Consider the following 23,375-nt stretch of genomic DNA (forward strand, 5'->3'; position numbering starts at 1 on the left):
GTCATATCTTTATACTACATCACCTGACTTCCTGAATCGCTTCCACTTTTATTTATTTACATTTCATTTAGTCATGCTACTGTTTCAATGCATTTATGTCCCTACATTATCCTCCTCTTCTCTGTTTAATTCTGGTGACGATAACAAAATTCCTTTTCCGTTATTTTACCTTTATTTATTTTTCAATTGATCTCCCTTTTTTTGAACATGTTAAAACCAAAAAAATGTTTATAGTAATAAAAATTACAATAAGATAAAACAAAATAAACCAAGAAAAAAAAACACAATTTTCTGCAGAAATTTAGCAAAATCAAAATAAACAAAATAATAAAGCCCAAATAAATGCATTTGCCAACAGTCTCACTTCTGCCTCTGTGTTTTCCTTACAAATATAAAAATATTCAAAACAAAACAGAAGAAATGTTGAGACAGACTGACAGAAACAGATGATAGCACACTAATGTCTATGGAAAGGAAGTTGGGTTTATAGTCACAGACAAAAGGAAATAGAGAGATAAAGTCAGACGGGGTACAGTGTGTTATGGTTATGACTTCATGCTGACATGGTGGTGACACACCAGCAGCTGTAGCTCAGGCCTACAGTTCACCAGTGCAGCCTGGTATTCAGCACTGACCTTATAAGGACAACATCTCTCTTAGTCATTTACTATCTGACTGACTGACAGGCCCACTGTGGAGCGGAGGCGTGTGGTAGCTTCAACCTCAAATGATCTGCAGTCCCATAAAGTTGCATTCATTATCACCTCTCCACACTTCATCCCTGTTGGTAATACCTCTTATTATCTTCCTGTTTCCTCCCACACTTAAATTCCTGACACCCTTTTCCTTTCTTTATAACGTCCCTGCTGTCTTTACTCTCATTACCTTATTTTCCTGTGTGACCGTGTGTTCACCTCCTGTTAAGTAAGGAGGTCATTGTGGATCACACACATGAACACACATGAACACACATCTGGCTGTAGCTGGATTTCACCACTTTTCTTCAGAGTGTAAAAAAGGAAAGCATGTGTGTGTGTGTATGTGTGTGTGTGTGGGAGTGGGAGTGACTGAATCCGTCAGGGTGAGAGAGGATGAGGATGGGCCTGGCCTCCAGCTCCAGAGTCAGAGAGGAAAGCCCTCCCACAGGAAACCAGCACTCCACTCCACATGGCCTTTTAAGGTAAAAAACTCCCCAAAACTCTTCTCACTAGGGAATAGGGCTAAGATATAGTCACATTTAAAGCAACAGAGAGAGCGGGGGAAAGCAGGGTGGAAGCCTGTGAGTGAGGAAAGACTTTATGAAAAGTTCAACAGAACAAATAGTATTAATCAGAAACACAACTTGGAAGCTCCCAGAGTATTTCCCTCTTTTCTTGAGTGAATAATACATTAAGAGTGCAGCCATTTCCATGTGATGTGGTCCGCTATAACTCACATTTTCATAACATTTCACTATCAGAGCAGTTATGACTGAAGGCATACATTAGTTCTGGTCATAACTGTATCTTTATGGCAAAGTCAGTGACCTGCTGCACAAAGATGAGAAACATTCATGTCGTCTGTCTGACTCATGCTAAGTGCAGAGGAGTGTGGGAAACAGACCCCGTGCATTTCTTCCACATGGGAAAATTAGCTTCAATTCAAAGCAACTGTAAACAAAAATGCATCTATGCCCTTATGAGAAATTGTTGTTAATTGTCAAGATACTTACTAATTACTGAAAGTTGCTGACTTCAACTTATTGTCTCTTTTAGTTAATTAAAACTAAATATTTTCACTTGAAATCCATAAGTGTTTGTGAGATTACTGTATTGTTGATTTACTTGCCTCTGCTGTCAGAAACATGTCACAGAGAGATGTGTTTATGTGTGATGCCAGGATGGTTTTGCAACATCTGTAATACTCCTGATGTGTTTGTAGAGTTTTAGCAGCATGGCTCCAGGGAAGGAACCGTTTGTGTTCCAGACTAAAATATCTCAACATCTTTTTGATTAATTTCCATGAAATTCAGTGCAGACATTCATGGTTCCCAGAGGATTAAGCCGACTGACTTTGGTTATTCTCTGACCTCTCCTCAGACATTCACAGTCCCCCCAGCATCAGATGATGACATGTGTCATTTGTACATATTCCTAGTGGATCCCTTTGAAGCGTGAACACCATATGTTTACCTGTTGATCTCCACAATAAAAGAGAAAATAATTGCTGCCACTGTAACAATTTTACTGAGTTGTGAAATCCTGAAACCGCTGTGCAGTTTTTTGACATCTGTGCAGTATTCAAATTCATGTATATGTTGCTCATAGTGGACCTCCTAGATCCAGTTTCATGTCTCACCAGTGCCTGAAGCAACACACACCCATCAGACTCATGCATTGTGAGAAAGGGGAAACATTGTGCTCATTTTTATAGGTTCATACATACGTTTACATGCTTTAATGTTCAAAAAAACACATTTTTTAAAATCATACTGTTTGTCTGAATGTATTCACCCTCTGTCTAAAACAAATTATTTTTGTGTTTGTCTCTTTAAGGCCCATTCCTGAAAAAGCCCAGTCTGTTTCCAGATCTTCTGCATCTGTGCTCTCTGCATCTCAACATTTTCAAACCATCATTGTAGCCAAATAGAGCATTTTAATGCTTTAATTACACCTAGGCTTGCTTTTTTAAATAAAAAAGACATGGAAATCTGACTTTTTAAGTCTATTACAGATATTGAAGCTGTTCACAAACTGACTTTTTGGCAGGTTGGCACAAGCAATTGGTAAAAGTTTGTAACCTCCATAAATATTTTAATCTCATGATATTTGTAAAGGAGGAATTTTAAAATAGCATACAAAATGCATGCTGACCTGCTCCCAGTGCTGCCCCAACGAGGCCATGACAACATGTTAGCTCAACCCTGGGTTCCCTTTATTGCCTTTGCCATCACCTAACACTGGGTGTGTGTGTGTTTGTGTGTGTGTGTGTGTGTGTGTGTGTGTGTGTGTCTGCATTGGTGCTGCCTCATCTTGCCCTCTGTTATCAGGCCCAACATTTGCCTCTTTGACATTGCTCACAGAGGATGTGTAAATAAAGATCCCTGTGGTTGAATGGCTGTAACGAGAGCCTGTCTTGCACCAGTTATTCAGAGTGTTTATCACCTCATCACACTCATTCATGAGAGAGGGGCTGACAGGAAAAAGAGAGGACAGGAGGGGAAACATACAGTAGACCCTTTCTGGTGGCCCACAGGACAGAGAGGAGAGAATGCGAGAAAAACACCTGGTACGATGAAGTGGACCCTACCCTGCTTTATAATCTGTTTTACTCTAATTACAAACATAATTTACTAAATGAACATCATGCTGCATTGAAGAAGACTTGAAACTATCGACTGAGACCATAATTTTATAAAAATGTTTACTGAGAAAATATATCAAGTAAGAAGAGGGATTATTTTCTCATAGACTTCTATACGATATTTTTGCAGTCAGTTGAAGAATGAAGAATGCAGGTTCAAGGCACGTCCACATTAACTTCCCTTTTCAGACCAGAAGTTTACTGCTTGGCAGAGGAGCACAACACCTTTTCTCATAGTGTAATGAATCTGTTTTATCAAACTGGTAAAATTGTTATGACATATGGTAATGGCTAACTCTTGCATGCCTGGTGGAAAGTCATTTTTTACTCTCCTTTTACCTCTGATTTGGTCTCAACAACTCCTGAAAAAAACTTCTTTAGCTGCTAATGCTCCATTTTCTTTACCAGCTTGTCACTAACTTAGTCTGCTAACTTTATATGCTGTTTGAAGCTTTTCACTGAAAACAGCCGCCTGCTGTGGCTAGTAAAACAAAGTTAAGTTGAGGGCAAAACAATTAGCTAAAACAGGCTATAAAACTCTCTAAAAAGCTGATGGGAACTGCAGAGCTGTGTAGAAATTCTCTGTGGGTTTGTCACTACAGGCAACCTCTTTCACATCACACACATTGGACTCATTGTTCATATAAAAACATTGATTAGTGCAGCTTTAAAAGTAAATTACATGCTGCAAACACAAGATTGTGCATATAGATATGCTTCTCAGAATGTACTTTATTGTTTAAAATAGACTTCACGTCTTTCTCAAAGGTACGAACCCAAGGACGAAGCTGTTAGCAGTTAAACAAAGCTACAAGGTTATCTAGGTGCCATACTTAAGAGCCCATGCAGGAAGAATGTATGACGTTATCATCCTGCAGCCGTTCTGCTGATAGGCTGCTGATAGCTGCCAGCAGAAGCCAGCCTGTGAACCGTGAGCTACACTGCTGCTGCCAACATAGTCATTAGAGGTCAAAGGTCACCGTATGAGTGATCAACACTCTTCCTGGATTAGAAATGAAACAAAAAGAAGGACGAGGTGGCGATAAGGGCTCGTAACGACTGTGTGAGAATCGACACTGAAGGCTGCCGTTAAATCTCACATGAAATGGACCAAATCAAACAGCTGTTTAACATTCACATTCTGAGTCAAGCTCCTTATCCAGACCCTGGTCTTACTGTAACTCCCTCTTGGCTGAACTTCACTCTTGTCAACCCGACTCTCATCCAAAACACTGCTCCCTGCCTCCACTTTAACATCCCCAAAAGTCTCTCTTCTAACTCCGCTCCACTGACTGCTCACATTGAAACTAAAAGGAACTCAAACGTGCAGACCAGATCCATTACCAGACCAACCATTTACCAAATAAGCCACAATTATTTTGGTAAGTCTGACTCATTTTTAGATTCGGTTCCCCAAAGCAAATTCAACGTTGCTCAGTTACTTTGGAAACTTATCCCGGAAACTGATTGAATTGGCTTCATGCAGCTGGATGAGTTGGACTAACTGAAAGAATCTTTTTGTAAACTAGCTTTATTAAAGAGGCCTCAGGTCAGTCTTTGTCTTCAGCACTGCAGGAGCTCGATTTGTGACTGCTGGTTTTCGGCTCTCTCTGGACTCCAGACTGGCTTGAAATGTTCCCTCTCCTGGTTTCACAATGTGGGATTGAACTTCTCCCACATCAGGACGCAACGGTCACTCCCCAGCTTCTTCTGTAAACTTTGAGCTTGTACTTCCCTCTGCTGCACAATTTCATTTCTGTTAAACACCTGCACCATATATATTTAAACATCCTTGTAAAAACTCTCTTTCACCACTTCCCAAAAATGCATTTAAACTAAAAACGTAGTATTTAAAATACAAATAGTTTTGTGCATTACCAGACGAGTAGCAAAAGAGTGTTTTAAATAGTATGATTTTAGCAAAATTGTGCTTTGGAAGAAGTGACACTGATGAATGTGTCACACACTGGATGAATGAGACTTGGATTATACTGCACGAGTTGAATGAAAGTTTGTAAACTGATATTTTTTATCTAGTTTTGCTGTTGTTAAATGTGGCCCCTATTTACTCTTTTTACAGATTCTTTGATCACTGACGAGACATGCAACATAAACAAAGTGCTTTCAACAATTCAAGGTGAAGTAGGGGGTGAGTAAGAGATATACGAAGGGTCATTTGTAGGATGAAGTATTCCTTTAAGTATCTTTCTGTCTATGCACTCTGTAAAACTGCTTGCAATTAAACTATACATCAGCATCAGCTAAATACAGTGAATGCAAGCAAATGAATGATACATTACGCTTGCATATTAGTAACATTGGGTGTGTGTGTGTGTGTGTGTGTGTGTGTGTGTGTGTGTGTGTGTGTGTGTGTGTGTGTGTGTGTGTGTGTGTGTGTATGTGTGTGTGTGTGTGTGGCTGAGAACAGGTCTGTGTCTCTTGACCTAAACATATGGCTTCATTTAGGAACTAATGGTCGGGGTCATTTGTCATCAGCAGTATAAACAAACGAGGACACACGCACACACACGCCTGAACTTTTTATAGGTGTTTTTGTTATTTTGACTGTCACCAGTGGTGGAAGAAGTGCTTTTACCTCAGTAAAAGCAACAGCACCACATTGTAGTAAGACTTGTCATACAAAATGGCCAGTTTTTTTACAATCGTAGACATTCCAATATTGGATTACAGATTAATTAGTGATGCATTAATGTGTTTGTCACTTTAATGTTGCAGCTGGAGCTAATTTAAGTCTTATATACTGCTGAGTAGCTTAATCTATATTAATATATCATCATATATTAAGGATTTTGTAACTACAAACTAAATCTTTAAAACAACTATAGTAGAAGTATATATATTGCCTCCAAAATATGATGGAATAGAAGTATGAAATAGCATAAAATGTAATCACTCAAGTAAAGAATAAGTACCCTAAAAATTGCAGTTAAACAAAGTAATTCGGTAGTTAATCTGCATCAATGGCTGTTACAATGTATCATAATTTTTTTTTTTTTTTTAAAGTTGCATTTTATGTCAGTTAACTTTTGCTGAGTCACACCCAATCCAAATTTGCTGGTTTCCAATTGAAGTGGTGTGGCTGCCTTTACCCCCTCCATTCTATGGTTGTTCACACAATGTCTTCCCCGTTATAAAAGTGTGTGAGCAGCTCCCTCTTCTGGGCCTGTAGGGTATCACGATCATAACACCAAACAGGCCCTGGTTGTGCTTTCTTAGCATCTGTTTCTTACAAGTGAAACTCATGCAGGAAACAGATTTCTTGAACGAAGACCGTATATTCAAAATGAGTCAGCATAGAAGGTACGGAAATAGACTTCAAGTTCCCCGCAAAGAAAGTATGAAATCCCCACATCTGACAAGTGAATATAAACTTCTAAAAGTTCTCTGAATTGCAGCCAGCAGTCATGTTATGGTCTAACGTTAAAAGCACTTCACAACATTTAATTGTTAATTATAAAGTGATTTTACTTGATGGTCTATTCTGAAAATACTACATATATTTGGGATATTTGGGAAATCAAGACCTTAAAGAACACCACAGAAATATCCTTGCTGAGATTTAGTTTATAAAAAGTAAGATATTGTGGGGATTTCTGTATTTTCGGCAATTGAATGGCGAGAACTTCCGTTCTCTAAACTGCTGGGACACCCCCTCATTGTCAATATACTGAGGCTATAAATCCGCTGAATGCTCTAGGTCTCTAGTTTGTGGTTGTAAAGTTTCACGAGGCTGTTATTGTCCTAGAGGTCACAGCAGGTTGTTTTATTCAGGAAAGTCAAATTTAAATGCATGTTCTCACTGAAATGATTTTCCAGTCATAAACAATTTATGCAAATCGAAGACTGTTAAGGGACCACAGTAAGAAACATATTTATATGGTATTCAAAAAACAGCACGGACCCATTTTTATTCAGATATCTTGAGGTCAGAGGTCAAGAGATCCCTTTGAAAATTTGCCATGCCAGTTTTTCCCTCACAAAAATTTAGCTGAACTTTGGAGCTCTTTTTGCCATTTCATTTTTTATGATTCAACATTTTCCTTGAGCCATTCAAACTGAGCCTGCTCTAGCCTCTGAATGCAAAGTTTGTAGCAAACAGAAACTCTTCCAGGAAGAGTTGCTTCCAACCCACACAAAATTCAATGAAAAGGCAATGTTATCTAGTTCATACTACATCTAGTCAGTGTGGTGATCAAAGTATTATTGACACTGAGCAGTCTTTTGTACTGGGTCATGTTGTTGACAGATGTATTATTGCATAAAAGCAAACAAGGATGTTTTTTGTTTGTTTTTTTAACTTTTGCTAATAGACAAGTACACCAAAGTAGTACACATTTGTCAATATTATGAATACTATACTACTGATATTTTGAGCGTAAACAAAAAACAAGTCATAACAGCAGTGAGACATATCTTGCTTAATCTTTTGAAAAGGAAAAATTGTGCTTATTTTAATGTGCTATCATTGGAAGGAACTAGAACAATCTGGTATTTTTGTTTCTTTTATCAAATTGTTACATAAAGTCAAATCTCTCAAGGTTGACGCTGACCTTGTGTGCCAAGGTTAATGGATGCGTTTTACCTCAGAGCCATACCAGCCATACCAGTGTATGAACCTGATGTTCGTTCAATGGGCATGAGCTGTTCCTCTCTCTGCTGATAGTCCCTGCAGTTGTTCTGTAATCTTTTAAGGGACATCGTCTGACTTGTTGTTTGGGTCGTCTTGTCCTTGGCTCAAAGATGGCAAACAACAAGACTCATAAAAACCGGTGGCGTGAGCTCGGCCTTTAAAATCTAGTCTTGTCAGTCTAGTCGGATATTGAGATAAAGTTGAGATCGTGCTGTATGCAGCGTGTGTTTACTAAACAAACATTACTACAGGCAGATGTTGTATCCAGTGTAAACCAGAGTGTACTGGTCGTTTGCCACGGTTTCCCAATTCGTCCTGAAGTCATCCAGGTGTCATCATGATTTGGAAAGGTAACTTTTAAGTGTATGAAGTAGCTGTAGAAACTGTTGTGACATTAAGAATTTTAAACATCATTCATCATTTTTAAAACTCTTTCAAAAACATTAGAAATCATTATGAAAAGTTTATAAAAACACAGACAAAAGGAAGTGAAACTGCACATGAATGATTAATTCATGCAGCTCAATGGTCTTTATGCTTCAAGCTTTCTCTAGGGGGAAGCATTGCATTGCAAGTGGACTGACTTCTGCAGTTAAAATCTGATGCGCTTCATCTGGCTCCCTGTCTTCCTCTGAACTGAGAAATTGCACCTGTGTGAGGTTTATTGTGATAAAAATTAGAAACCTTTGAATCACTCCCAAATCATTTTTGTAGCTGCAACAAAGAGGTAACATTATTGCACTTCCAAAAATTATTTCTATAATCGCAAAGGGAAAATTTGTCTTGGGCACAGTGCTCTGAGTCTTGAAATGCATCTTTACTCTACATTAGACACTGAAGAATCAGCACCATTACAATACCCTGTAAAGTGCAGATGTTTAATCATGAATTGTGTGGATTTATAACACATGATGACATTCAATAAGTGGTTCCCAGAATGTGCAATCAGTGTTTTTCTCCCACATTTTGGTTACATAAACTGCTAAAATATTTTTGTCACATATCTGTGGCCACTGCACAGTGACTTGTATTTGATTTGAAACGTATATATTAGCCTGATGGACAAACATGAGTGTTGAGCATCTCAGCTGTGCAGACATCAGATGCATCAGTAACGAGACAGAGATGGATGGCAGCTTGCTTATCTGCTCAGCTCACATCTATGTCAACGCCTTGAATACAATGAGCTCATTATGGAGTGTGACACAGACTGGATATTGTGCGGTGTCCTGGCATGAAGAAAGAGAAGGCCACAGTCTTTTGTGAAATGGGTCAAGTCCATGAAGGGGTTACCAGTTGGCTGTGTCAGCAGAATGATGTGATTTGATAATTCCCATAGCCTATGAACCCTCAGAGAAGCAAGGAAACCTGCTAAGGGCCTGCAGTCGCACTAATTATCCCATGATCCTTTGTCTGCCACTAAATACCGAGACATTTGTGAGGTCAGATTGGATGTCATGTGTAGTGTTGGTTTGAATTAGCCTCAAAGGCGGCCAGGAACCCCCATGAAAACATTTCAGTCAAGCAGTGAGCAAACCTCATGAGAACTTCACATCCTGCGAGGAAAAGCCAACATGAATCATGAATGCAGAGCGAAGAATCCATATGTGGAATTGTTCCCAGAGCTGACACGATCAGTTACAGTAGTGTGGCCTGAAAATAATTTATTTTTCATTTCTCTGTGCTTGCATACATGGAGGGCTTTGACATTCATGTAACAACAACTGAGATCCAAGTATTTGGGAAACAAGCATAGATTTCACTTTTTAATGCTTCCTCTGTCCAGATTCTTGTAGCTCTTTCAGATGAGCTCAAGTGAGGCAGAAGAACATTGAGCCTGACATGAAATGCTGAGATCGAATCATGTTACTTAAGAAAGGCTTTCAGTAGCCTCGCCATCAAAAGTCAACATCCTACAGTTACCTTTTCGCACTAATTGCCAGAAATAAAAGTTTAACAACTGCTCTTCAGGAGGAGTAAAAGCTGTGCAGGTGTTCAATGTAGAATTTTCATTATGTTTGGATGGGTCCACTTGCAAAAACCTAAAAAAAAATAATTAAAAAAAAGAGCTCATAAAAATTCTTAAAACTTTGTACACTAAGACAACACCAAGATTTTAAGTCGTGTGTGTGTGTGTGTGTGTGTGTGTGTGTGTGTGTGTGTGTGTGTGTGTGTGTGTGCATATTTGTGCAAGCCTCTACTGGTAGGTGTGTCTGAATCTGTGATGTCATGGCTCGAATACGGGTGATCCCTTCCCAGCCAATCGGTGTGAAGCAGGAGTTTTTTCTGGGGGAGGTGATCAGTGGATGATTAAAGGCTGGGGGAGGTTAAGCTCTAAACCAGGCTGTAAAACATTGACCTGAGGTAGTAAGTCATCGGTGTAGTATGTTGTCTGTAGTAACGTCTCAGGCCAAGAACCTGTCTGCAGCGACCCATGTGTGACATCTGCTGCTGGATGTGACCCAGCAGAGACAGCATGAGGAGACCTGTAACAGATAGAGGATGTTATGTCATCGTCTTAACTACAGTCAGGTCACATGCATCAAGATCAGAACCAGTTAAACCTCCTATGATCAGAGTTTAAAAAGTTCAAAGCTAAATATCAAGACACCCCCAAGAAATCAAACTGAAGTCACTGAGTTAGTTATGTAAGCTTAGACAGGTCACACTGGAACACCAGCAGCCGTGCTTCCATTCACTTATGTGATGCACATTTTGAAGTATTGCATTAGAGAAGCTGAATGAAAAAAGCATGCATGAAACATGGCTAATACTGGCTGACATGAAAAAGCATTTAAAACTTGCCCAGTGGAAGCAAATTCCTGGAGACCTCTCTGATTTCTCTAGAGGGCCAAGGCAACTTGTTTTGTTTCCGCTTTGCAACCTCTACTTCTTCTGTATTAAATGTGTGGACTCTGGTTTTGAAGCTCCAGATAATTGCTTTTTTGCAACAAGCACATGTGCATGCTGGGTTGGAAGCCATAATGATGATGCAATGATGAAGCGATAAGGTAAATTTTAACTGAGGCAAGAAATCAATTGAGAAGAAGGGTCATATTTACATAGAAAATTGACTTTTTTGCAACCAGTTGAGTCACCCCCTGCTGGACATTAAAAAGGAATGCAAATTAATGTGTTTTTAACATTTGTTTGACAATTGAAGGGATAATAGGATAAACAAATTGGTGTAGTAGTTGTAGTCAGAACTTTAAATGGATTTTCGAACATTTCGAACTATTGTCTTATCATAAAATACCATTGTAGATGGAAAGTTCTCTTTCAATCTGATACACTTACAACAAATGGTTTATGATGATTTACATGCAGCACATAGTTGTAAACCATCATCAGCCACTCAGCAAGGAGACGAGATGATTGATTACTGATTCAAGGAAAAATTTACAAGCCAAAGTTTAGTGCTGTTTTGGTGCTTGTTAACTTATGATCTTTGCCCTACAAAGATCTCTGCAAATCCTTGTGTCTTGGCATTGACAGTAGGATAAAGTTGTAAAGGCTATTTATCTGTTATTTATGCCACTTATTTGTGATAATTTCACAGGAAGAGGTGCGGTAATTTGGTGTGGTTCAGTGAGTAATTGGGCTCCTGTTGAGCAATTTGCTTTGTGATACTGTTGGAACAGTTTAAACTTTTCTACAGTGTCTTAGCTGATACTGAAATATATGTCTGGAGGGCAGTGAACTACTGCAGTGCAAAAGTCTGGAAATGTGTACATTGATCAGCTACAATCAATTTCTTATGCAACACAGCAGAGCTTACTTAACTGTGACACTATAGAGATAAATGGAAAGTATGTGATATTTTCTCTTCATATTCAGAAAGTGAATCAACAAGGCTGCAAAATCTTTCTTTTAATTGACCTCATTTCCAGGTCAAAATGTGTCCTGTTTCCTCTTGAGAGCTTATTGTTCCTTAAAATTACCTAAAACTGTCACACAGAATACCTTTGACACAGTGTGAGTCATACCAATGATTGCTTCCTTCTCATATTTGGAGCCATTTTAAGACTTTCTGTACCACACAAGAGTCAATAATAAAACTTGTGGGAGGCCATTCACTTTGTCGGGAAATAGAGAAATCTACTCAAAGAATCCAGCCAAATGAATCTGCCAACTCATTTTTATTTGCTCTGGCAGATGAGTCGGTTCACTCTCCCATTCAGACTGATTTCCTGCTGCTGTGGCCCCCGCCGGACCGATCAATAGGATAACATCTAGGGTTTGATAAGATGACTGACATCCAGCTTAACTCACTAAACTGAGTCAAAAAGTCAAACTAGGCAGCACTGATCAAATATAAATCAAGATTCTGTTACTGTTACCCATTTGTTGCCTGAAATTTTCATTCAGAAATTTTATTGAGGAGGATAAACCCCTTGAGAGGAATCCTCTCGTTTTCGAGGGGGTCCTAAAGAACATTACAAAACAAAACACTCAACAATTTACAGACATACAACAACAAAGACAACAGGCATCAACACAAACATAGAAAAAATGAACACAAGAATGAACACAACTTCTCAATGGCCACAAGTTGGCCATAACATTAGCCTAGTAATGCTGTTATAAACAAATAGTGTACTTAGTGTACTATTTCTCTGTAATTTTGAGAAATTTTGTGGCCCAAAACATATACTCTGTAAGTAATTTTTAAAATAAATATATTACAATAAATAGAGGTATTATAATAGGAAATAATAGTACAAGTTAAATGGATTTCAGAGTAGAGTCAAATCCATAATATTTGTCCTAATGGCATGCTGACGTCAGCTGTTAGCTCAGAGCAAAGTTTTGCAATGCTTCACATGGCTGTATTTATCCATAAGCAACAAAGAAATGTTTAATAAATATCCTGTTTGCTTTGTTGTCTGGCACAACCACTTAATGTACTGTTGGCCACTGAACAATTTATGTTGGTTTAAATCTTTGGATTAGTTCTATATTAGGAGATTAAAGTTACAGCTACAACTGCAAATGTTCATATCACTTCCCTCTTTACCAACACTCTAACCATTTCAGTAAGTAATCCTCCTCCAGATGCAGGAACCCTCCTTTAACTATGCAGATAACTCATAATGTGCTCACAAACAAGTCTGAATATGCCTCTCTGCGTGAGTGTTTGCATTTTCGCTGACTTCAACTAGTCACATTCCTGTTTGGGAAGACCACAGGTACGAAAGGTAAAGTCAGAAGGGATAAATGAGAGAAGGATGTGCGCGAAGGAGGAGATAGAAAACTGTTAAAAAGAAAGAAAACAAAAACAGACCAATGAGGAGACCATGGGGGTTCAACACTACTGGCTGCTGCTGTTGTTTGTCGACTGCTGTGAACGGATTACAGGTAGACTGGTGGTAGAGTGTGTGTGTGTGTGTGTGTGTGTGTGTGTGTGTGTGTGTGTGTATGTGCCCGCACCCTGAGTAAGTATGTGGGGTTGTTGGAGGTTGTCTAACTCTGTTTGTGTGTGTGAATCTAGTCTACGTGGGTACACATGTGGACGTGTTTGTATGAATATGCAGCTTTTGGCAGCTTCTGTGGTGGACTGGCCTCTTCTGGCCTCAGACATGTCCCGACCTGTCCTCTTAGGAATGCTCCAAACAGAATCTTTCAAGCAAAACCTGGCAGTAGATGTTTGGCTTACTTAGTGATGTTTGGCTAAGTAAGTTGTGATTAGTGGGGTACACCCATTTATTAAGGGTTTAGGTAAGCGTGATTCACTTAGGAGGGACAGAAAGTAATTGAGTAATGACACCTTGTACAGGAAAGCGTGCACTTTTTCCGAGGCTCTCTCTGGATGGTCAGCACTTTCGCACTCAACACTCAGATCAGTCATCAGTCCTTACATGAAGGAAAATCACAAATTATTTGGGAGGTTATTGGTTTTCACTGGGAGCTTGAACATGCTCAGACACTTTTCCTTGACCTTGACTTTTCCTTTCTTATACTAAACATCAACATCAAGAATTACAATTTAAATTTGCAACAACAGCTTGCTTGTGGTTGATTTGGGAAATTAGAAAAAAATAAAAGAGGTAATGCAGAATCACATGTATTACTACTTAAAAGGTCCCATATTGTAAAATTAGATTTTTTTCATATGTTTTTGGCATATAAAGAAGGTCTAGGTGCTACATACAGTAAATACTGCAAAACTAATAAAACCCTTAATGAAAGAAGAAATGCATTGGTATTTTTTGGTATTATTTAACTTTTTATAATACCCTCAAATATATTATTTGCCTTAAATGATTTTCTGAATAACATTCAGTGCCAATAATATGAAGTGTTTAAATGTAACAAAAATAACTGAAAGTCAATTAGGTGGTTCTGTTTCATATGAATAATCAGTCTTGAAGAATTTGAAGAAATAAGTGAAAGAACAAAAAAAAAGCTTAACGATACATCTTGATTTTTATTATTGTTGTCCATAATCTGTGCTGAATATTCTTCTGAGTGAGAGAAGTTCTTTTTCACTTTATTGTTCAATGTAAAATTGCAGATATAAATTATTAGGATTAATATTTCTTGTAATAACATGTAGGAATCTTGTAGGTAACAATATATCATCTGCATAAAGACTGATTTTATATTATGTGAGGTGTTGTAACATTTGGTTTACTGAAGAAATTTAACATAGAAGATAGAAGTGGGCATCTCTGTCTGGTTTCCCGTCAGATGTGAAGATCTGTGAAGTGACTGGACTGTTTTCCTTTTTTGCCAGGTGTTGTTAGTGGCATCAGTCCGTATATAAAGTATTATGAAGGCTTGTCGTACGACAGGGAGGATCTTCACAAGAAACATTTACGAGCCAAGAGAGCCTCACACCCTCAGGAATATACACTGCAGTTGGACCTTAATGCTTTCCACAGGTAACTTTCTTATTATAGTAATTGTTTCACCAACCCTCAGTGTGGCTAAATATACAGTATTCTTCTATTTGAACACACTCTCTAAGTTCCTAAACACATGAAAGCAACTAATCATCCACATGTGCCTGCTGTTGATAGGTCTACATACCTTATACACCACTACAAAGCTTTGACCACATCTGTTTCTGTTTTTGTTTTCTGCAGAACTTTCCACCTGCATTTGAGACGCAACACTGCCGCATTTTCAGAAAATTTCTTGGTGGTCAGTGAAAATGGTTCCGCACTGGTTGATCTCTCCCACATATATTCGGGAACACTCGAGGGTGAGTATGACAGGAATATCTGTCTCAAAACAGCTAGGATTCAGGGCCAATTAACTGGGATCAAAACTTTTAATCAACTAACATGAACAGAATCACAAAATCATAGTGTTTTTGGTTTGGACAAAACATCTGGATAAATATCTGGCTGTGGCAAAACATTCCTGATTATTAAAAATAAATGAAGTCAAACTTGTATCTCAGTATCTTATCATTTTCTTCCGTCTGCCTGCCTTTATACCAGAGTTGTCTCTGTTCAGTTTCACTTCTCTGACCCTCACATGTTATCTCTCTTGACGTGGTCTTGCAGGTGAACATGGTTCAGCGTGCCATGGCTCAGTGTCTCAGGGTCAGTTTGAGGGAACCATCCATACAGACAATGGGACCTATCACATAGAGCCAATACAAAGATACACCAGCAGTCCAACAGATCACCACTCTATAATCTACCATGAGGATGACATGGGTAAGACTACCTTCTGTTTGCCACTTCAGGAATATTTTTTTCAGAAAATGTTGCCTCTGCTGAGGAGAGTCAAGTGAAGTGAGACATGACTTTACTGTAACGGCAGTCTGATGTAAGAGGGACACTTCACCCCTTATGAGATGGGATGTTTTACCAATAAAATTCCCTTGCTACACATTTTCAAGTTTTTATTGGCTCTGTAGTAACTTCTAACTGCCCCCAGTGTCTAGTGATAAAAACTTGTGCATCTGCAGATTAAAATTGTCCAAACAACCCCATAAACTCAGCTGCTTTTCCTGGCCCGTCTAGTGATGATGGCAAAAGCACAACAAGAAATTCCTTCTTACTGTAGATTTCCCTCAGAAGTTTGATTCATGGCCCCCTTGGTATTCTGACAGAAAAACAAACAACTAACGCCAAATGTATCTTCCTCCTGTTCTCATACAGTATCTGCAGCCTCAAGCTCTTGTATAACCTGAGGTTACTAGAGCTCAATGAACAATCCTTACTCTTGTAGTAAGAGTGGAGTTATAATGTAACAGCAGATCCTATTTAGAGCTCCGGGGGGGTTGGCACCCTTCCTGGGCACAGGCGAAAGAAAAGATGAACCCAAGATGGTGTGACTTTTGAAGGAGGGGGAGGAGAGAGGGGGGCTAAAGTAAGGAGGAAGGTATGAAGGTGAAAGAAGAGAAGGGGTACAGTGTAACAGCAGGAAAGGGATTGGAGTTTCTAAAGTGAAAGGAGTGAAGAAAAAAGAGGAGCATGGAAGGGATCTTTCAGGGTTTGAAGGCGTTGGAAACAAACTCTTGGCTTTTGATTGTGCCGGGTTATGGTTTGGCCAGATGGTAGCCATCAGTGAGAGCCGTCACAATGTTCTGTGTGTGTCAATGTGTACGTGCATGTGTATTTCCATGTGGGTGTGTGTCTCTAGCTGCGCGTGCATGTTTGCATTTGAATAAGATTAATTCCAAGAAAGCATTTTCCTAGAAACAGTGCGGAACATACCCCCCACACCCTGCGTTTGTCCTCAAGTCTACCCAGACACCGTGGCTGCCTTCCTCCCTGCGCCTCCCGCCATTTCTTCAGGCCCTTTTATAACTGTAGCAACATTTACATGAGATAACGTTGCCGTTGACAACATCCTGTTCTTTCATTCATAGGCCGACATATCTGCAGGAAACTTTGAAAGATTTGGCGCATGATATTTCAATAAACAATCAATGCTTCCTACAAGTGGTAATTTAGGGCGCAGGAACTGACATAATGCGTCTACTCCTGTGTGTATTTCCACTTCCTGTCGTTGTCGTCGGCGGGGACGCAAAGGTTGTTTAAGGATTTCTCTCTCCCCTGGGGTGTAGGATGTTGTCAGGTCTCAGATCAGGGACACAAAGGACGGCTGAGGGAAGCCATTTACAACAAATACAGTGTAATAACATCAGGATACCTGATCACAATCACCATCACCGGTTCTGCAAACAATTAAAGGCATCATTCTACATATTAAATGACAAACACTACTCATTAATATCATGAAGAACCCAATCATGATGTTGTCAAATTTTGAGGGGAAGAGATGTCATAGTCCAGACACCAGCCTCTTTCAGACTGCTGTTTCAAGCCGCAATATTTACAGCCTGGGGCTCAGTTGGTAGATCGTTCATCCAGTAACCGGAAGGTTGGTGGTTCGATCCCCGACCATGGCAGCTACATGTCGAAGTATCCTTGAGCAAGATACTGAACCCCAAATTGCTCCTGATGCTGCGTTCATCAGTGTGTGAATGAATTCCCAATGGTGGCAGGTGGCACCAGTGTGCCCTGGTAGCCCCTAACACCAGTATGAATGTGTGTGTGAATGAGTGTAGTGTAAATTGCTTTCGATAAAAGCGCTATATAAGTGCACCCCATTTACCATTTACGCCTCTGTGACGTTTCGTCTTCAGTCTGAACGTCCTAGAGGTGTGACGGGGAGACCAAGTGATCTCAGCTCTGTACCACTTTCAGAGGTAGTAAAAGAAGCGTTAAATTGTTGAGACTGATCGAGACAGGCGGAGGCGGAAAGACGGAATATATGTGACGTACATTATTTGTGCAACAAACACAACAGGTAATAAGAAAGGAAGAAAGAAAGAAAGAAAGAAACAGACACACCCCTCACTAGAGTCAGGCAATAATTGGATCATGTTCAGTAAAATACAGAACAACTCTGCTTGAGTAGCATCTCTACAGCGAGAAACAGCACAACCTGCAAATCTTCTGTAATTATTGTTTTGAATGCACTTAACACTGCCTTTGCTTATTGTACACAAACTGCTGCAGCACATACATACTGTACTGCTGCTGTTTAGTTACACACCACTACTGTCACCTCACACTTTGTTCCACAATGTGGATTGCAATGTGAATGCACAGCAATATTACACCGTTGCAGAAGTATGAATGTCCTATGATGAAATGCCGGCAGTGCTCGTTACGGCACTATATCGGCACTTTTGCGGAAACGCAGTCTGAAACGGGCTGGCGTTGGTGTTGGTGAGGGCATGAAGAGAAATGCCTGAAGATGGGGTTCGGTTAAGAGGTGGAGGTGAATGAGGTGGAGGAAAGTCGCATCGATTTCACCCTGACAACTAAACAGCAGAGAGGAGGACAGTTTTAGAAGTTTAGAGAGTGAATGCCCGGCCAGTTGATCAAGTTGTAAAAGAAAGAGAATTAATGAAAACATAAAAAGTCTTCCTGGAAGAACTTCTGCAAAGCTTCTCCAGTCGATGATCAGTCTCCGTCCATGTGTGTTTGTGTTTCATTACACACTGGTGTTTATGACCTTCCCTTTGAAGTCCAGCATGAAAGATGGCTAACTATTAACCTCATACTGCCTTGAGATAAATCAAGAGAAACTTCACTGTAAGTATCTTAATGTTTGACTGCGGGGCTGTAAATTGTTGCTTCAAACCGAAAGTGATTTTACAGTCAAGAATTTTGACAAAAGGTGTGTGATCAAGATTCAACACATACGAATGCTGTCCTCCTCTCAAAACTTCTCAAAACATCTTGTTCTTTGTGGTATTCAGTTATGTTATACAGGCATGGAGGATTTGAGAAATATCTCTTTGGCTGAACCTTCTGTGTTGCAGCAATGCCTTAAGGTTATCAGTCTTCAGTGCCAAAAAGCAGCTGTTACAGTTTAAAGGAAGGGTGATTGCTCCTGAACACATAGCTTTACAGTATCATACCAAATGGAAAGCAGCTCCAGCTCTATGGAGGTTTCATCACTTGCGGATGGGGAGGACGCGGGTTGATACGGGATATCTGGACTACATGACACATGAAATCTGGACTTAGCAGGAAATCTCCCACCAAGCGTGTGAATCGTTATATTTTCTGAAGAACATGAACAAGAAGAATGGGCCTTGTGGTTAAATAAATCTGAGGTATGAGCCAAGCAACGGACGTAATGAGAGGTGTGCATAGACGGGGGAGAAACTTTTTGACACACAGAGTTTAGCTTAAGGGTTATTTTGCACTTGAGCCAACCAACGGGGCACTTGAGGGCAGTTGGCCTGACCAAAGGGTCATTCATGGGGCACATGGGCAGTGACTTTAGGGGAGCCGTCAAATGTTCCACTGTAGTTCAGATATATCCTGGTTTAACATCTTGAAGGAACAGTTCAGCCCAAAGTACAAAGTAGATTGTTTTGGTGTTTTTGGAGATACTGGCCGTAGAGATGTCTGCCTTCTTTTTAATATAATGGAACAAGATGGCACTTTACCTGTGTGGCCAAAAAAATTGATTTGTAAAACTCAACAGTAATGTCTCTTTCCAGAAATCATGACCCAGTTACTCAAGATAATCCACACAGCCTGTTGTGAACAGTTTCATGTCAGAACTAAACCAAACTCCCTAACCATAATGCAAAGTTATAAAGAGTATATGTTATTTTGTGTTGTCAAACATATTCATTGTTATATACTCAATGCTGGAGTGACAGACAAGTGGCTTTTACAGTAGAGCTCGTTTCCAACAGCTGCTGGGAAGTCTGGACTGAAATCTGACACTGAATTTTCATTTGGGAAATTGTTTCCTTTTCCAAGTTAAGCACTGACAGCTCTACAGTTTGTACATTTGCACAATTTTAATTAGCTTTTAACTGTCTTAAAATAAAAATTTAAAAAAGTCTCTTGCAGTGTGATGAGAACGAAGATACACAGAACCAAAGTAAGAGTGAGTAAGAGAGAGTGAGAACATTGGATGGTAGAAAGGTCTGGAAATAATTCCGTCAGTGAGTCGACGCCCGGCATTTAGACCTCCACCCCCACAGCACACCCCCACTCATGCCATGTATAGAACGAACTGCTGGTTTGTGATTGGCTGCAGGACTTTCGTAAAATGGTGTGATCCAATCATGTGTTGCCTGTCCCTCACTGTAGAGCTGTGTCTCTGATCCAGGGAGATGTTGCACTGCTGAATGAGTGTTTCACACGCACATGCATGCGCTGTGCATTACCCTTTGAAGTTCTTACGGGTCACCAGTTAACTGGCAAAACATTGCCTTATTCTGTCACTCTCGTATTACTGTAAATCACATGTGAAAGTGATTATCATGTCATGTGACTCCAAGTTGTGGAATTCAAAGCCCATTTTTAAGGCTTTCACCACAGGTTTTGTGCCACATCCCTATTGTTTGCTATATTTATGTTATTCTGCAACATTTCGCAGCAGTGTATATACTGTACATTACATTCTTCAGTTCATATTCATCTGCAGATTCCCCACGGTCCCTGACCATAAACCTAATACACTCTGTTGCAATGAAGTCCCTTTGGCTTCTTGCATTTTTCGTGGAATTCTGTGTGTTTGCCAGCGCAAACAAGACGGCCAATCCATGCAAATGCAATGCGTCCCTTGACTGCAATTCCATCATTATTGCATTAATCTGAAGAAGACAGACATCCCAGAGGTGTTGTAAATCACTGAGTGAAATCAGCTATCACAGCGTTTTCCAAAGGCTGCCCCGTGGCTCCTGCTCCAGACCACAGCGCTGATTTCCAAATGTGGGTCCTCTATTTATAAAGTGTCTGCGAATATGAGTTTGCCTCTGCCGGTGATAGCTGCCTGACATGCTGCTCACTGAGGAGCTGACTCAAATGTTTTTTTGCACTTTGTGTTTTAAATTGTTCTGTATAAGAAAAATGTAAATCTTAGCTCAATTTTGAGACCACAAGCAAAGTTGTCTGGTGTGGTTAGTTTGCATTTATCACTAAAAATAATCAGTTTGGGAAATAGCATGATCTTTACATCATAAATTCCGACAGTAGTAAACTTAGCCCCCAGGAAACAAGCGTTTTATCTCTTCTTTAAATGGGGTAATAAAGCAATAAGTGTGACCTGCTGCACCTGTTGAGTTAACCAGAGAAGTCACATGACCCAGCATCTATACTTGGCTTCAAACTTGAAAACCTTTGAGGAAACAAATTAGCAAACATTAGAATAAAACACAAATGCTTCTAATTAAAAACTCTGTTTTGATTTGATGTGATCTCCTGTTTGATAATGAATCTATTTGCCAAATATTTCCCACATTTTACCAAAGCAGATGGGTGCTTTTGATATTATAGGCCAGCAATAATCAACTGGCGTCCTGTGAGCACCATACAGCCCCCCACAGAATAACAGTCTGAGGAATTCAGAAAATGTGAGGCGGAGGAAAAAAAAGTTCTGGTATTAAGCATTTACATTTACGTTTCTGTAATCACAGTTTTTAACCATCACTCCTCAGTGAACTGTCTCCTTGGCGGAAGCTTGTGAACATTTTCTAGTTAAGTATCTAGTTATCATTATTGATTTCCCGTGTTTTTTAGGAGTCTGTCGACACTGATATAGGCAAATTAAAATAGCATGAATTTAGTAAGAAAGTGAAAACGTCAATACTATGCAAGATCAAAACACATGGATGTTTGAACTGTGCTACAGTGCACCAAATGCAGAGATAATCTACTTTATAAATCGTTGTACATGACGCAAATAGAATCTAACTTGCCCGTAGGAGTAAATGAGAGCGTGCATGGTTGTCTGTCTGTGTCTGTCAGTGTGGCGACCTGCTCAGGGTTTACCTCTCTCTCTCACCAGTGTCAGCTGTGATCCTCCCACGACGCGAGCTCTGATAAGCAGGATAATGAATGAATAAATTATCTAAATAGGAAATTCTCCGTAGACCAGGGTGTCTAATTTTGCAATGCTCTTTTTAGCCTTTGCGCTACATAGGCCACACTTTCAAAGGCTGTGTCCTTTAAGAGGATGCAGCCCCTGAATTGAGACACAGCTAATATCAGTAATTCCTGGGATGTTTCAGGGGCCTCCGTCCACCTCTGGATTCCTTGAATCGCTCGGCTGCCTCCCCCGCTCTCATTTATCCCGGTTACGCACACAACACAACATGCGTACATTAATCATTTGAGCATAAACAAATATATTTGTCAAAGATCAGACTGTGGCCTTGGTGTGTTTATTTGTGAGGTTATATTGTCTATGTTCCATCAGTGAGTACATCAATGACTCACTTTAATGTAGGCGTACAGTGTCCCAAAAAAAAACCAGTGTTCTCCAATCATAATAAATATATGAACAGAGATTAAACACAAAGTTTGATCCAACAAATGAACAGCAGAGGGTTGAACCACACTTCATGTTTAATCACAGTTATTTATTATGATTGGCAAATACTGTTTTTTTTTGTGACACTGCACGCCCATATAAGTGAGTCATAAAAAAGTTCACTGACAAAACATGTTCAAAGGCAATTTTTTGTGTTTGCTTATCTAACCTGCTTCTGTGTGTGTGTGTGTGTGTGTGTGTGTGTGTGTGTGTGTGTGTGTCTCTGTGTGTCTGTGTGTGTGTGTAGGACTAATTTCCATACTAGAGGATATTTGGGCCATTTTGAGTCAAATTTGCCCTCCCGTCAGTCTGTATTACAGATTTGAGGCTGGTCTGAACCAGAGGATCCTGAAATGTGAGGGATTGATAGACACAATCTTGATCTCACTAATGCTGGGCTTACACCAAACGATTTTCACAGTCCCAGACTAAAAACTGAAAGTCTTTAGTAAATCTAGGAGTCTTACTGGAGTCACAGCGCGCTCCCGTCATCCCGATCGTTAAGTGTAAAGTAGTAATCTGCTCTGTTTCATATCAGTCTTTTCCTAGTCTTGGGTTTGCGAAAAAAATGCTTAAAGAATCTAGTTGTAGTCTTTATAGAATCTCAGTCTGAGACTAGGCTGTGACTAAAAACTCTAAACACTTGTCTTTAGATGTGAGCAGGTGTGAGCTGATAGTCTTCCAGGAGTCTTTCCAAATCTTTTCACAGTCTTCTGGAGTATAGGTAGCATAACTGGATAGGAGTCTCCCGATTTTGATCTTGACCGTCAGGGAAGCATCACCACCACGTTAGCATTAGCTTGTAGCATTAGCTTGCACTAGGCCTGTTTCAAACTAGCAATAAAACTTTATTTCCTTCTTCTCAGCTATGACATCTTCCTCAAAATTCAAGTTCTTTTTCTTTTCTTTTTTTCTTTTGGTGCAAAACAGAGCACAAACAAGTGCAACCTGCTGACAACGTGTCTGTTTTTATCTGAAATCACGTTTGATCATGTTCTGTGAGATCCCAAGTCCCAGTCATCGCCTCTCCGAGAGCGATCACTTCTCTGTCTTGCCTGAATCTTCT

The 23,375-nt window shown here is 39.8% G+C and overlaps 1 protein-coding gene across 1 annotated transcript in view; it reads left to right on the forward strand.

The window, feature by feature from the left end:
• The first annotated feature begins 1,097 nt into the window (after positions 1-1,097).
• The window catches only part of si:ch1073-396h14.1 (disintegrin and metalloproteinase domain-containing protein 10), a 49,809-nt gene continuing 27,531 nt past the window's right edge, over positions 1,098-23,375 (forward strand). Inside the window, exons 1-5 of the mRNA XM_059340393.1 lie at positions 1,098-1,180; positions 13,683-13,711; positions 14,730-14,877; positions 15,082-15,200; positions 15,508-15,663. Of these exons, the coding sequence (XP_059196376.1) occupies positions 1,098-1,180; positions 13,683-13,711; positions 14,730-14,877; positions 15,082-15,200; positions 15,508-15,663 (535 nt within the window). The remainder of the gene's footprint in view (positions 1,181-13,682; positions 13,712-14,729; positions 14,878-15,081; positions 15,201-15,507; positions 15,664-23,375) is intronic.

Source organism: Centropristis striata, chromosome 9 (genome assembly GCF_030273125.1).
Source record: "Centropristis striata isolate RG_2023a ecotype Rhode Island chromosome 9, C.striata_1.0, whole genome shotgun sequence".
In the NCBI taxonomy this organism is placed as follows: Eukaryota; Metazoa; Chordata; class Actinopteri; order Perciformes; family Serranidae; genus Centropristis; species Centropristis striata.